The sequence below is a fragment of the Leopardus geoffroyi genome, chromosome C1 (genome assembly GCF_018350155.1).
Source record: "Leopardus geoffroyi isolate Oge1 chromosome C1, O.geoffroyi_Oge1_pat1.0, whole genome shotgun sequence".
In the NCBI taxonomy this organism is placed as follows: Eukaryota; Metazoa; Chordata; class Mammalia; order Carnivora; family Felidae; genus Leopardus; species Leopardus geoffroyi.
This window is the reverse complement of record NC_059328.1, coordinates 198,501,635-198,518,554: the sequence shown is the minus strand read 5'-3', so window position 1 is coordinate 198,518,554 and position 16,920 is coordinate 198,501,635. Positions and strand designations below refer to the sequence as shown.

Genomic DNA, 16,920 nt, shown 5'->3' with positions numbered 1-16,920 from the left:
CCACCAGAAACTTCAACTCTACAAGCAACATAATGGCGATAAATTCATATCCTTCACCACTCACTCTAAATGTCAATGGACTCAATGCTCCAATCAAAAGACATAGGGTAACAGAATGGATAAGAAAATAAGATCCATCTATATGCTATTTACAAGATACCCACTTTTGATCTAAAGACACCTTCAGATTGAAAGTAAGGGGATGGAGAACCATCTGTCAAGCTAATGGTCACCAAAAGAAAGCCAGAGTAGCCACACTTATATCAAACAATGTAGACTTTAAAAACTGTAACAAGAGATGGAGACTGGAATTATATCATAATTAAGGGGTCTATACACAAAGAAGATCTAACAATTGTAAACATTTATGCTCTAAATGTGAAAGCACACAAATGTATAAACAAATTAATCACAAACATAAAGAAACTCATTGATAATAATACCATATTAGTAGGGGACTTCAACACCCCACTTACAACCAGAACATTTCAGAACCAGAAATTACAACCAGAAATTCAGAACATTTCATCCTAAAGTAGTGGAATACACATTCTTCTCCAGTGCACATGAAATGCTCTCCAGAATAGATCACATACTGCGACAGAAATCAACCTTCAACAAGTACAAAAAGATCGAGATCATACCATGAATATTTTCAGACCACAATGCTATGAAACTTGAAATCAACCACAAGACAAAAATGTGGAAAGATAACAAATACTTGGAGACTAAACCATTCTACTAAAGAATGAAAAAGCTAACCAAAAAGTTAAGGAGGAAATTAAAAAGGACATAGAAGCTAATGAAAATAATAACACCACAACCCAAAACCTCTGGGATGGAGCAAAGGCGGTCATAAGAGGAAGTATATAGCAATCCAGGCCTTCCTTAAGAAGGAAGAAAGGTCACAGATATACAACCTGACTTTACACCTTAAATAGCTGGAAAAAGAACAGCAAATAAAACCCCAAACCAGCAGAAGATAGGAAATAATAAATATTAGAGCAGAAATCAATGTTATCAAAACCAAAAAAAAAAAAAAAACACAAACAACAACAACAACAACAACAACAACAAAAGTAGAATAGATCAATGAAACCAGAAGCTGGTTCTTTGAAAGAATTAATAAAATTGATAAACCACTAGCCAGTTTGGTCAAAAACCAAAAGGAAAGGACCCATACAAACAAATAAAATCAAGAATAAAAGAGGAGAGATCATAACCAACACAGAAAAAATACAAATAATAATAAGAGAATATTATGAACAATTAAACGCCAATAAAATGGGCAATCTGGAAGAAATGGACAAATTCCTAGAAACATATAAACTACCAAAACTGAAACAGGAAGAAATAGAAAATTTGAACAGATCCATAACCAGTAAAGAAATCGAGGTAGTAATCAAAAATCTCCCCAAAAACAAGAGTCCAGGACCAGATGGCTTTCCAGAGGAATTCTACCAAACATTTAAAGAAGATTTAACACCTATTCTCTTGAAGCTGTACCAAAAGACAGAAATGGAAGGAAAACTTCCAAACTCTATGAAGCCAGCATTACCTTGATTCCAAAACCAGACAGAGATCCCAAAAAAGGAGAACTATAGACCAATTTCCCTGATGAACATGGATGCAAAAATCCTCAACAAGATACTAGCCAACAAGATCCAACAATACATTAAAAAAATTATTCACCATGACCAAGTGGGATTTATACTTGGTATACAGGTCTGGTGCAATATCTGCAAAATAATCAATGTGATACATTGCATCAATAAAAGAAAGGACAAGAACCACATGATCCTCTCAATAGATTCAGAGAAAGTATTTTGCAAAATACAGCACTCTTTCTTGATAAATATCCCTCAAGAAAGTAGGGATAGAAGGATCATACTTCGAGATCATAAAAGCCATATATGAAAGACCCACTGCTAATATCATCCTCAATGGGGAAAAACTGAGAGATTTCCCCTTACGGTCAGGAACAAAACAGGGATGTCCACCCTCACCACTGTTATTCAACATAGTATTGGAAATCTTAGCCTCAGCAATGAGACAACACAAAGAAATAAAAGGTATCCAAATCAGCCAAGAGGAGGTCAAGCTTACACTCTTTGTAGATGACATGATACTCTATACGGAAAACCCAAAAGATTCCACCAAAAAACTGCTGGAACTGATCCATGAATTCAGCAAAGTTGCAGGATATAAAATCAATGCATAGAAATTGGTTGCATTCCTATACACCAGTAATGAAGCAACAGAAAGAGAAATCAAGAAATAGATCCCATTTATAATTGCACCAAAAACCATAAAATACCTAGGAATAAATCTAACCAAAGAGGTAAAAAATCTATACACTGAAAACTATAGAAAGCTTATGAAAGAAATTGAAGAAGACACAAAAAAATGGAAAAATAGTCCATGCTCCTGGATAGGAAGAATAAATACTATTAAAATGTCAATACTACCCAAAGCAATCTATGTATACAATGCAATACCTACCAAAATAATACCAGCTTTCTTCACAGAGCTAGAACAAATAATCCTAAAATTTGTATGAAACCAGAAAAGACCCTGAATAGCCATAGCAATCTTGCAAAAGAAAACCAAAGCTGGAAGCAACACAATCCCAGATTTCAAGATTTATTACAAAGCTGTAATCATCAAGACAGTATGGCACAAAAACAGACACTCAGATCAATGGAACAGAATAGAGAATCCAGAAATGGACCCACAAACATATGGCCAGCTAATCTTTGACAAAGCAGGAAAGATACCCAATGGAATAAAGACAGTCTCTTCAGCAAATGGTGCTGGGAAAACTGGACAGCAACATGCAGAAGAATGAACCCTGGAAAACTTTCTTACACCATACACAAAAGTAAATTCACAATGGATGAAAGACCTAAATGTAAGACAGAAAACCATCAAAATCCTCAAGGAGAAATAGGCAAAAACCTCTTTGCCCTCAGTCACAGCAACCTCTTACTCAACACATCTCCGGAGGCCAGGAAAACCAAAGCCAAAATGAACTATTAGGACCTCATCAAAATAATAAGCTTCTTCACAGCAAACGAAACAATCAGCAAAACTAAACGGAAACCAAAGGAATGGGAGAAAATATTTGCAAGTAACATATCAGATAAAGGGTTAGTATCCAAAATCTATAGAGAACTTATCAAACTCCACACCCAAAAAACAAATAATCCATTGAAGAAATGGGCAAAAGACATGAATAGACACTTCTCCAAAGAAGACATCCAGATGGCTAACAGACACATGAAAAAATGCTCAACATCACTCATCATCAGGGAAATACAAATCAAAACCACAATGAGATACCACCTTACGCCTGTCAGAATGACTAACATTAACAACTCAGGCAACAACAGATGTTGGCAAGGATGAGGAGAAAGAGTATCTCTTTTGCACTACTGGTGGGAATGCAAACTGGTGCAGCCCCTCGGAAAACAGTATGGAGCTTCCTCAAGAAATTAAAAGTAGAACTACCCTATGACCCAGCAATTGCACTACTAGGTATTTATCCAAGGGATACAGGTATGTTGTTTTGAAGGGACACATGCACCCCAATGTTTATAGCAGCACTATCAACAATAGCCAAAGTATGGAAAGAGCCCAAATGTCCATCAATGGATGAACGGATAAAGAAGATGTGGTATATGTATATACAATGGGGTATTACTCAGCAATCAAAAAGAATGAAATCTTGCCATTTGCAACCACGTGGATGGAACTAGAGGGTATTATGCTGAGCGAAATTAGTCAGAGAAAGACAAAAATCATATGACTTCACTCATATGAGGACTTTAAGATATAAAACAGATGAACAAAAGGGAAGCAAAAATAATATAAAATCAGAGAGGGAGGCAAAACATAAGAGACTCTTAAATACAGAGAACAAACAGGGTTGTTGGAGGGTTCATGGGATGGGGGATGGGCTAAATGGGTAAGAGGCTTAAGGAATCTCATCCTGAAATCATTGTTGCACCATGTGCTAACTAACTTGGATGTAAATTATAAAAAATAAATAAATTATAGAAAGAAAAGAAACATAAAAAAAGAATGAAGGATAAAAATCATATGATGATCTCAAAAGATGTAAGAAAAGCACTTAACAAGGCTCAACATCCCTTCATGAAAAAAAAAATCAATAAATTGGTTAGAGAAAAAATATACCTCCACATAATAAAAGCCATACACAAGAAACCCACAGCTAACATCAGACTAAATTGTGAAAGGTTGAAGGTTTTCTTCTAATATCAGGAACCAGGCAAGGCTGCCCACTCTCATCACTCTTATTCAACATAGTACTGGTGGTCCTAGCTAGAGCAATCAGACAAGATCAAGAAATAAAAAGCACCAAATGGATTCCTTCTTTCACTGATCAGAGAAAGGGGTCAAGAGTGGAAAGAGACTAGCCTTAGTTCCCAAGCTTCTAGAAAGTCCTTCCACATCCTGAACTTTTCTTACTCCCCCCAGAATACCAGCCCTGCTGTATATATATGTGGGGCACCTGAGTGGCTCAGTTGGTTAAGCGTACAATTCTTCGTTTCAGCTCAAGTCATGATTTCACAGTTTCCTGAGTTCCAATTCTGCATCTCAACCCTACTTGAGATTTTCTGTCTCTTTCTCTCTCTGCCCCCCCCACTTGTATTCTCTCTGTCTTTCTCAAAATAAATAAACCTTAAAAAAAAAAAGATGTGTACTGCCATCTAACTATTTGACTCATTTACTAACAGTAAAGAGACAAGAGACCCTCTGTCTCTTGGCAACATCTCATTTCTTCCTTTTGCTTTTGCCTCCCCCCCACAACCCGCCCTTGGTTTAATCCTATTCTACAATTCAAATTTCTATTTTTGTGTTGAACTTGCTCCTTTCTTTCATATTGAAAAGATGACATTGCCCCCAAAGCCAAAAGTCAATGAGAACTGAAAAGCATCCAAATAGGAAAAAGAAATAAAATTACCTTATATGCAGGTGAAATGATCTTATTTATATATAAACCCAAAAGACTCAATGAAAAACACTGTTAGAACTAATCAACAAGTTCAGTAAAGATTCAGAATATAAAATCAAAATACAAAAAGTCAATTGTGTCTCTATACACAAACAATGAAATGAATAAAAAAGAAATAAAGAATGCAATCCCATTCACAATAGCATAACAAAAAATAAAATACTTAGGAATAAATTTAATCAAGGAAGTGAAAGATCTGTACAATGAAAACTACAAAACATTGATGAAAGAAACTAAGGAAGACACAGATATTCTGTTCCCAAGTACTGAGAAGAATTAATATTGCTTAAATGCCCATACTACCCAAAGCCATCTATAGATTCAATATAACCTCTATCAAAATTCTAACAGCATTTTTCACAGAAATAGGAAAAAAATCCTAAAATTTGTATAAAACTGCAATGATGCAAATAGCCACAGCAATCCCAAGAATAAAAGAACAAAGCTGAAGGTATCACATTTTTGATTTCAAAGCATACTACAAAGCTACAGTAATCAAAACAGTATAGTACTGACATAAAAATAGACACATAGACTAAAGGAACACAATAGAGAGCCTAGAAATAAACTCCCATATATGCAATCAACTAGCATTTTATAAGGAACCCAAGAATATTCAATGGGGAAAAAAAAGTCTCTTTAATAAATGGTTTTAGGAAAACTGGATAACCACATACAGGAAATGAAACTGTATACTCATCTGACACTATTCATAAAAACTAACTCAAAATTGATTAAACTTCAGACCTGAAACCATGAAACTCCCAGAGAAAACATAAGAAAAAGCTTCTTAACATTGGTCTTGCCAATGATTTTTTGGATATGACATCAAAAGCACAAGAAACAAAAGCAAAATCAAGTGAGACTACATTAAAAAGCCTCTGAACAGCAAAATACAATCAACAAAATGAAAAGGCAACCTGTAGAATGGAAGAAAATATTCACAAGCCACATATCTGATAAAGGGTAAATATTTAAATATATGAAGAACTCATACAGCTCAGTTACAAAAATAAATAAATAACTCAATTAAAACGTGGGCAAATGTATGGAATATATATTTTTCTAAAGAACACATACAAATAGCCAACAGGTACATGAAAAGATTCTCGACATCATTAATCACCAGGAAAATGGAGATCAAAACCACAATGCAATACCATCTCCTACTTGTTACAATGGCTATCACCAAGAAGACAACAGATAATAATTGTTAGTAAGGCTTTGGAGAAAAGGGAACACTTATGCACTGTGGATGAGAATGTAAACTGGTGCAGCCACTATGAAAAATAGGATGAAAATTTCTTCAAAAAAATACAAATAGGGGCGCCTGGGTGGCTCAGTCGGTTAAGTGACCAACCTTGGCCCAGGTCATGATCTCATGGTTTGTGAATTCGAGCCCCGCATCAGGCTCTGTGCTGACCGCTTGCTCAGAGCCTGGAACCTGCATCTGCTTCTGTGTCTCCCTCTCTCTCTGCCCCTCCCCCACTCATGCTCTGTCTCTCTCTGTCTCAGAAATAAACATAAAAATTTTTAAAATAAAATAAAAGTAGAACTACCATATGAAGCAACAACTCTACTTCTGACATATACCAAAAGGAAATGAAAACAAGATCTTGAAAAGATATCTGCACTCCCTGTTCATTACAGCATTTTTTATAATAGGTAAGGTATGAAAACAACCTAGGCCTCTGTCAATAGATTAATGAATAAACAAGATGTGGTGTAGACACACACCCACACACTCACACACACATGCATGGGTTAGCATTCAGATATAAGAGAGGAGGACACTCTGCCATTTGTCACAACATAGATGGGTCTTGAGAAAATCATGCTAAGTGAAATAAATCAGACAGAAAAAAAATACTGTATGATATAATTTATATGTGTGAATCTAAAAAATAAAAAACTCATAGAAGCAAAGAGTAGAATGGTCTTTGGGGCTGGAGGTAGGGATATTGGGGAGATGTTGATCAAAGAAAGGGTACAAACTTATAGGGAAAAAATTAAGAGAAATACTAGTAAAAAGGAATTCACTTTATTTTGCACTTTAGCATTTTTGTAAGACCCAAATTTTCTATCATGTTGTAGGTATTATGTTAAAAATTTTAATGCACTTAAAAAGAATATACTATGCATAAATATTTAATGTATTTGTACTATATTTTAGTAGCTTTTTCTCATACAAAAAGTCAACCCTGCTAATATAGTCTTACAAGCCATAAGCACTTAGTGAATGAATCAACAAATCATTTTTAAGTATAACTACTACCTTAAAGAGAATGCCTATGCCATTAGAAGATGAAAATGTTGGGGCACTGGGTGGCTCAGTCAGTTGAGCGACTGACTTCGGCTCAGGTCATGACCTCATGGGTTTGTGAGTTTGAGCCCCGTGTCAGGCTCTGTGCTGACAGCTCAGATCCTGGAGCCTGCTTCCGATTCTCTGTCTCCCTCTCTCTCTGCCCCTCCCCACTCATGCTCTGTTTCTCTGTGTCTCAGAAATAAATAAACATTAAAATTTTTTTTAAAAAGAAAATGTTCCCTTATCCATGAATTCAGCAAAGTCACAGGATATAAAATCAATGCACAGAAATCAGTTGCACTTCTATACACCAATAATGAAGCAACAGAAAGAGAAATCAAGGAATAGATCCCATTTACAATTGCACCAAAAACCATAAAATAAATACCTAGGAATAAACCTAATTAAAGAGGTGGCAAATCTATACACTGAAGACTAGAGAAAGCCTATGAAAGAAACTGAAGACACACACACAAAAAAGGAAAAATATTCCATTCTCATGAATTGGAAGAATAGATATTGTTAAAATGTCAATACTACCCAAAGCAATCGATATATTTAATGCAACCTCTATCAGAATATCACCAGGATTCTTCACAGAGCTAGAATAAACAATCCTAAAATTTGTATGGAACCAGAAAACACCCCCAAATAGCCAAAGCTATCCTGAAAAAGAAAACCAAGCCTGGAGGCATCACAATCTTGGACTTCAAGCTGTATTACAAAGCTGTAATCATCAAGAAAGTATGGTACTGGCATAGATACTTAGATCAATGGAACAGAATAGAGAATCTAGAAATGGACCCAGAAACGTAAGGCCAACTAATCTTTGACAAAGTAGGCAAGAATATCCAATGGAATAAAGACAGTCTCTTCAGCAAATAGTGCTGGGAAAACTGGACAGCAACATGCAGAAAAATGTACCTGGACCACTTTCTTACACCATACACAAAAATAAACTCAAAATGGATGAAAGATCTAAATGTAATACAGAAAGCCATTAAAATGCTAAAGAAAGCAGGCAAAAACTTCTTTGACCTCAGCCACAGCAACTTCTTACTCAACATGTCTCCGGAGGCAAGGGAAACAAAAGCAAAAATAAACTATTGGGACTTCATCAAGATAAAAAGCTTCTACACAGCGAAGGAAACAATCAGCAAAACTAATCAGCAAAAAAAAAAAAAAAAAAAAATACAGGAAACCAAAGGAATGGGAGAAAATATTTGCAAGTGACATATCAGATAAAGGGTTAGTATCCAAAATCTATAGAGAACTTATCAAACTCAACACTCAAAAAACAAATAATCCACTGAAGAAATGGGCAAGAGACATGAGTAGACACTTCTCCAAAGAAGACATCCACATGCTAACAGACACATGAAAAAATGCTCAACATCACTCATCATCAGGGAAATACAAATCAAAACCACAATGAGATACCACCTCACACCTGTCAGAATGACTAACATTAACAACAGATGTTGGCGAGGATGTGGAGAAAGGGGAACCCTTTGCACTGCGGGTGGGAATGCAAACAAGTGCAGTCACTCTGGAAAACAGTATGGAGGTTCCTCAAAAAACTAAAAATAGAACTACCCTATGACCCAGTAATTGCACTACTAGGTATTTATCCACAGGATACAAGTGTACTGTTTTGAAAGGGCATATGCACCCCAATGTTTATAGCAGTGCTCTCGACAATAGTCAAATTATGGAAAGAGCCCAAATGTCCATTGATAGATGAATGGATAAAGAAGATGTGCATATATATACAATGGAGTATTACTTGGCAATCAAAAAGAATGAAATCTTGCCATTTACAACTACATGGATGGAACTAGAGTGTATTATGCTAAGAAAAATTAGTCAGAGAAAGGCAAATATCATATGACTTCACTCATATGTGGAATTTAAGATACAAAAGAGATGAACATAAGGTAAGGGAAACAATATAAAAACAGGAAAGGGGACAAAACCTAAGAGACTCTAAATATAGAGAACAAACTGAGGGTTGCAGGGGAGGTTGTGGGTTTGGGGACGGGCTAAATAGGCAAGGGCATTAAGGAGGACACTTGTTGGGATGAGCACTGGGTGTCTGTTATATGTAGGGGATGAATCACTGGATTGTACTGGAATCATTATTGCACTATATGCTAACTACCTCGGATGTAAATTTAAAAAAATAAATGAAAGGAAAAAAACAGACGTAAATGTTCCTGATGACAAGCACCACCATCATACTGAAAATCCTTAACCCTAATTTATTTTTCTTTATTCAGGTGCTTTATATGAACCCAGACCTAACAATCTCTGTAGAGATAAACAAAGGTCACCCAAATGAGAAGAATAACTACTTATCGACAGCAAGAGAGTCATCCACCACCACTGCTTGCATTTGGCAGAGATTCAAAGGCAGGTAGAGGAGTGGGAAAGCTTTATGGTGGCAAAAAGGGAAGGTCCATCCCAATGGGAAGTTGTCATATATTTTAGAACTCAAAGGTAACAATTATGTACTTTGTAAGAAAATTCATTACGTCAGCTAGAATTTCATGCAATTTTCATGACAAGAAATTAAACTCCTTACAGGTTTTATGTACTTTTCTCTCTTCCTCATTTTTTGATCTCTTTGACCAGATACTTTTTTCCATTTATTATTTTTTTTTTCATTTAAATACAGGTTAGTGAACATATAGCGTACTAATGGTTTCAGGAATAGAATTTAGTGATTTACCACTTACCCATAACACCCAGTGCTCATCCTGACAAGTGCCATTTTTCTTCAATCATTACAGAAGTTTTTCACTATCAGCCCAATTGCAAAGCAAAGGCACTCAGATCTAAGGAGATTCCTAAATGGGGCATAATTCTTTACATTCTACTTTTAAAGAAGACTAAGTAAAGTTTAAAGTTATACTATTAGGGAAGAAATAAGGGACTATGTGGGAGTTATTTCTTTGGACAGAGTAAGCAGAAAACTGACTAGGTAAGCGCACATGCCTGTGATTATATTGGGGTGCGTGGCAGCATTCACTGAGTTGTCTCTGCCACCAGTAAGCATATGTCCCTTACATACTAGCAACATTTAAGAACTCTGGGGCTTGATATACATAACCTCTAAATTCCTCTTCCAGTAAAATAATGATGCCATATGAGTTCATGGATCTGAAGATCTGAGAGTTAAGTATGATTTAATGGAAATAACAACAAAAAGCCATACCTTTGTATTATCTTTTATCTTTGTGTTACTTTTGTTTTTCTCCCTGGCTTCACGAAGACCTTTCTGAGTAGGACCTTCCAGTGCATTTTCTTTTTCACGGTTAGGAACAACTACAAGATAACACAATTTATTCTTAGTATCTATACTGTCTTGCAATGATATATATAATTTTAATCAAAATATGAAAGCCAAAGTCATAATGATACATGTGTTTTTTAAAGTATTGTACTAGTAATATTGAAATAATACCAAAGTGTTTTTTCAATTTTTTTTAATGTTTCATTTATTCTTAGAGCACAAGTGGCGGAGGGGCAGAGTGAGAGAGGGACCCAGAATCAGAAGCCGGCTCCAGGCTCTGAGCTGTCAGCACAGAGCCCGACGTGGGGCTTGAACTCACAAGCCATGAGATCATGACCTAGGCCAAAGTTGGATGCTTTACCAACTGAGCTACCCAGGTGCCCCATTACCAAAATGTTTTAAGTCAAGTGTCAAATTCATTTCCCCAAAATTCAGGGTGTGATTACTACAAGGTCAGTTAAATGGCATGATAAGCCAGTTAGAGAGCATAGTAGCCAATCTCCAGTTACATTATTTCCAAATTCCTGTCATGAGATTTCATGTGTATATGAATAAAGTTGAAGAGGGTCAAAGGAGTGAATGGTAAACAATGACAAAATATCCTTTGTGGAATTGGGTAATAAATAACAGATTTTTAGAAGAATATTGTATTAACAAAATATTATTCTTCATGCTTCTCAAGTTGAAAAAAAAACAGAAAGGAAAATAATTGGGTAATTTTCCAATGTAGTTGTAACATTAGTCTCCAAACTCTCCTGGACATAAAGAGAACAGTCCTAAAAAAACCACCTGGGGGAAAAATAAAAGTGACAGGGAAAGTCTCTTTCTTTTATACATCTTTACATATACATATACATATTTACATATACATAATTTCTCCCTATATTTTTAAACAGGAAAATGACTGCAAATAAATTAATACAGTTACAATCATTAACTCATAACTAAAAGAAATAACTAAGTGTTCTAAATTATAACACTAGATTTATAACAGAGAAAAGATGAACACAAAACTATCTGGATGAGTCAAGGCACTCAAAGAATTTTTAAGGCAAGGAAGCACATAGCTGGCATTTAGATTCTTTCCTGATATAATTCTTTCTACTCAGTACCTGTTTCAGACAAAGGAGAAAATCTCCAAAGCAACTTGGACAATAACCTAAAAACAGAAAATTGAATAACATAGTTCTACATGAAACCACTAAAAAGACTTCAAAACACTTGAGTATCCAGACTGCCTGTTCTCCCTGATGGTGCTAAAAGTTAGAGCCCCATCTGGGAAGTGTAAGTGGGGGGTTGGGGGAGGGATGGGGAGGGGCAGGAGGGAAGGCAGCAATTATGGCTCACTGACATTAAGGAAAATTTTTCACTTCCAGTTCTCTTTTATTGTATTTTCCTTTTCAACACCCAAGAATGACATCCTGATCATGATAATAAACTAGAATGCATGTTTATGAACAGTGTAAAATTATTCAGTACAGAATATAAGAAATTAACTTTATTCAGGTAGTTGGGATTATACAATTAAAAAAAAGTATTTCATCATGTTGTGTTGAAATTTATTCCTTTTTTACCAAAAGCCACTTATCACGTATCAAAATATAAACAAACTTGGTCTTCAAAGTAACTTAGAAAAACATGCACCGTGTTCATTTATAAATTAGGTTAAATAGCAGAATATAATTTCATAAAGAAGTTATCAGTAAACCATGAGTTTATTTTAATAGAGATGCCAAGGATAAAGAACACAAACTGTTAGAGTAGAATGGAGTATTAGAGATTGTTATAACTATCAACTCAGTGCACGAAATTCCTCAACCTTTAAGCCTTCTTATATATATTGGTCTTCACACATTTTAGTCATTTGGGAAGTTAGAGTTCCTGAGGCTGTGATAGTCTGACACTATCCCTTCATATTTATAACTGACTGCATTCTTAAAAGTTATTTACATTTGGAAACAAGTAATTTTTTTTAATTTTTTAATGTTTTATTTCTTTTTGAGAGAGCGAGAGAAAGACAGAGACAGAGCACAAGCAGGGAGGGGCAGAGAGAGAGGGAGACACAGAATCTGAAGCAGGTTCCAGGCTCTGAGTTGTCAGCACAGAGCCCCACATGGGGCTCAAATCCATAAACCATGAGATCATACATGACCTGAGCTGAAGTCAGATGCTTAACTGACTGAGCCACCCAGACACCCTGGAAACAAGTAATTTTATCTTAACAAAAATATATATCCTTTGTAAAAAAAAATGCAATAAGGAAAAAATGTAGAAAAAAAATCACATCATGCAAATTATGTATATATTTTGGTGTGCATCATTTTTATTTGCATATATTTAATAGCTATGACCTTTTACTATATAAATGTTCTTATTTTTTTAACATTTTATGAACTTTATGATGTGAGCATTTTCTTATGCATGATTTTTAAAGACTTTCTAGTTGCATGGTCAGCCATATTTAAACATTCATCTGTGGTTAATAAGATTGTTTGCACTGTTTTTTTACTATAGATATGACTACAATAAACATCTTTGTTCATAGTATCTTTAGGAATCATTGAGCATAGCTAATATTTCTTTAACTTAAAATATTTGAAAGGAACTACTGAATCAAGGCTAAGAAAAAAAATTTCAAATATGAGAATGCTATTTCTTTCTCTTAAGCTTTAACCATTGAACACAATGAATAGTCATCTGTAAATAATAGGATGTCATATTTATTAAGAAAATATACTGTTTTGCAGTCTTTCTATATTTCAGAGTTTCCATCATTTTTTAAAATCAAATTTACTGAGGTACAATTTACATACAATAAAATGAACACATTTTAAATATAGAATTGGGTAAGTTTTGACAAAGATAAACCAGCATATAACCACCACCAAAATAGAGATATAGAACATTTGCACCACTCCCAAAATTATTTTCTTATGTTAGCATTACCATTTATAAGGTATGTACAATAATTTTTGTTTTTATAAGGCATTTTTCTTTTAAGGAAATTAAAAATAAAAAATATATATCTTAACCAGAACTTAACATTCCTAAATCTCTGTATTCAATCCCAGAGATCTGAGTTTTCTTCTGACCAAGGAAAGTCCTTTAGTATTTCCCACACGTTAGAATGATTTGCAACAAAATCTTTTAGCTTTCATTTAAATTAAAATGTATGTCTTTATTTCACCCTATTTTTTGAGGATATTTTACTGGACACAGCATTCTGAATTAAAAATTTTCCACATTTGAAAACTGTCATTTCTTTGTTTCTAGCCTCTAATATCTCTGACAAGAAATCAGCCTTTATTACATTACTGTTCTCTTGTATGTAATATGATTTTTTTCTCTTGTTGCTTTAGAGATTGTCTCACTTAAATTTTAAGGTTTGAATATGATGCATCCAGGACTGATTCTCTTTGGGTTTACAGTTAGCTGCTTTTGGGGGAGTTGATGTTATCAAATTTAGAAAAATTTAGGTCATCTTTTGTTTAAATATTTTGTGTCCCATTTGTGTTCTTTTCTCCTTTGGGACTGCAATTTCGCATCTGTTAAATAGGCATATTTCCCTTTAATTTTTTTCTCTAGTCATCAGACTAAGTTTTAACTGATGTCTCTTAAATTCACTGACGTTTCTGTCATCTTCAATCTGTTGTGAACTATAAAATTTCCATTTAAATTATCATATTTCTCAATACTAGAATTTAATTTTTTTTTTTTTTGGTTTCCATGTAGCTGCTACGATTTCCTATCTCTTCACTTATTAATGTCATATTTTTCTTTAATTCCTTGATAATATTCAAAATAGTTGCTCTAGCATTTTTATCAGCCAAATTCAACATCTGGGCCATCCTGGTATACGTTTCCGTTTACTGATTTTTATCTTGATTGTGGGCCACCTTTTCCTGTCTCTATAATATACATAGGAAACTTGGGGCGCCTGGGTGGCGCAGTTGGTTAAGCGTCCGACTTCAGCCAGGTCACGATCTCGCGGTCTGTGAGTTCGAGCCCCGCGTCGGGCTCTGGGCTGATGGCTCAGAGCCTGGAGCCTGTTTCCGATTCTGTGTCTCCCTCTCTCTCTGCCCCTCCCCCGTTCATGCTCTGTCTCTCTCTGTCCCAAAAATAAATAAACGTTGAAAAAAAAATTAAAAAAAAAAAAAAAAAAGAAAACTTAAATTACATACCGGGCAGTATAGATGACAGGTTATCAAGGCTCAGGACAACTGCCTTCCTTTAAAGGGTATTCATTTTTGTTCTAGCACGCAGTTCAGTTTTTTGATAATCACCTTGAAATTCTAGGCTTAATTTTCTACTTTGTTAAGGTGGATCCATGGAAAGCCCTACATTTTCCCCAAGGCTCTCTAACTTACAAGATTCAAACTCAAACTCTATCTCCCTTAGAAATTCTATGTAAGCTTTGTTTGGGGTTTTATAATAAAGGGCAGTACAAGTGTTATGTTAATATGGTTAATACATTAATATGATTATGTTAAACATTAATATGGTATTAACAAGGAGTTAAAGAGTAAAGAGGTCTCTTCATCCAGATATGACCAGAACTCCAATGTCACCATACCTGTTTGATTTCTAGAATCCTTTTTCGCCTCTTAGACCTTTAAAATCTCCTCACAGTTAAGTCTTGGGTATTCTTACATGTTTAACCCGCTATCAACTAAAAGACTCAGTAAACTCCCTCATCAATTGGGTCACTGCTTATTGCAGCTCCCTTTTTATCTGGTGCACTTTCCTGGGACAGTGTGAACTATGTATAATCTTTGCCTTTTCAGTTCTTCAGGACTGGCATGCTCTTCTTGACCTCTACCTGCATGGAATTTGGTTTGGAAACTGCCCCAAGCACAAACCCATAGTCATAGCGGATCTCAACTTATAAATTTTTCTTCTATCACTTCTTATCACTTCTTATCTCCTTCTGTGACTTGTGCTGTTTCCCAAAGGCTAAAAGTAGCTGCCCTATAAATAGTCTAGTTGAAGAGTTTTTTCATTAAAAGAAGGTTAGTCTGGTACCAGCTACAGCATCATGGTCAGAAACACAAGCCCTCCCATTATAGTTTCCTCATATTTTTATCTGAAATTAGTTATACAGTACCATATCCATATTCCCTCTTGATCTTGTCATTAACATTTTAATTTGTGAAATAGTTACCATATCATTTATTCACTTTTAATTATCTCCAGAATTTTGAGCTCTGATAAGATTAAAAAATCACCAACTGATATTAAATTAGTTTTATTACATTTTATTTTTACCTCTAATTTCAGAAGCATGGTAATTATGCCCTATTTCCATATTCTTCAATGTTGCTTGAAGCCCAGAAATCTAAAAAATGAAATCCAAAGATATGGGGTTATATCTTTGTATATACACAAAATGACTCAAAAAGAGTTGAATAAAATACAGTGTTTAAATACTGCCTGAAAGATATAAAAATATTAATTTCTCTTGGATTAATTCCTATATACTTAAATAATTAAACATGAATTATAACAAAAGAAAAATATAATTTTAAATTCAATTCAGTGGGTAATTATTAGGTATCCATTATAAATAAACAACTGAAACATTTCATAGCATAGTTTCCTGAATCAAGAATACTCATTCCACACTTTGAATGATAATTATTCAGTACTGTACTTTGAGAGAAATTTCTTCTCTGTTGAAATTGCTTCACAACAACTTAATTCATCTTTCTGTGTATAAAAGATGAGGTAAGTATTAGTTGAGAAGTAAAATATGAAGAGACTGTTGTTTTTCTTGAAACTCTTAACTCATTTTCTGCCCACAGACATTCCTTGTTTTATTAAACATGTTTCATAATTAAGAAAATTTGTTAATTTGGAGGCATATAATCTACCTATATTTCCTGAACAATAGACTTGAATTAAAAATTCAACCTTAAAGAGCTTTCTTGTCCCTCATTGTATATGATTATATCAACACAAAATACCATCTATTTAATTATATGCAGATACACATATTTTTCCTACTATTACTGAGTAATATTTCTTTAATAGAAAACAGCAGATAATCGTAATCTATAGATTAGTGCTCATAAAATGCCTGGGTGAAATAAAAAGGTAAAAAAATGTGTATCTATTCTTGAATGCCAAATGGATTATTAAGTTTTTAAATACACTTACTTGGAATAGTATAAGATTTACATAAAAGTTGCAATGTAATAGAGAGCTCTTATATACCCTGCACCCTATTTCCCATTAACATCATACATTACCATAGTATGTTTGTCACAAGTAATGAGACAATAT

At 34.5% G+C, this 16,920-nt stretch overlaps 1 protein-coding gene across 3 annotated transcripts in view; it reads right to left on the bottom strand.

The window, feature by feature from the left end:
- SPAG16 (sperm associated antigen 16) overlaps positions 1-16,920 on the bottom strand; it is a 995,967-nt gene that overhangs the window by 923,885 nt on the left and 55,162 nt on the right. For all 3 annotated transcript variants that reach the window (XM_045481131.1, XM_045481130.1, XM_045481132.1), the window contains 2 exons: positions 15,904-15,973; positions 10,561-10,670 (listed from right to left, as the gene is read on the bottom strand). In XM_045481131.1, the coding sequence (XP_045337087.1) occupies positions 10,561-10,670; positions 15,904-15,973 (180 nt within the window). The remainder of the gene's footprint in view (positions 1-10,560; positions 10,671-15,903; positions 15,974-16,920) is intronic.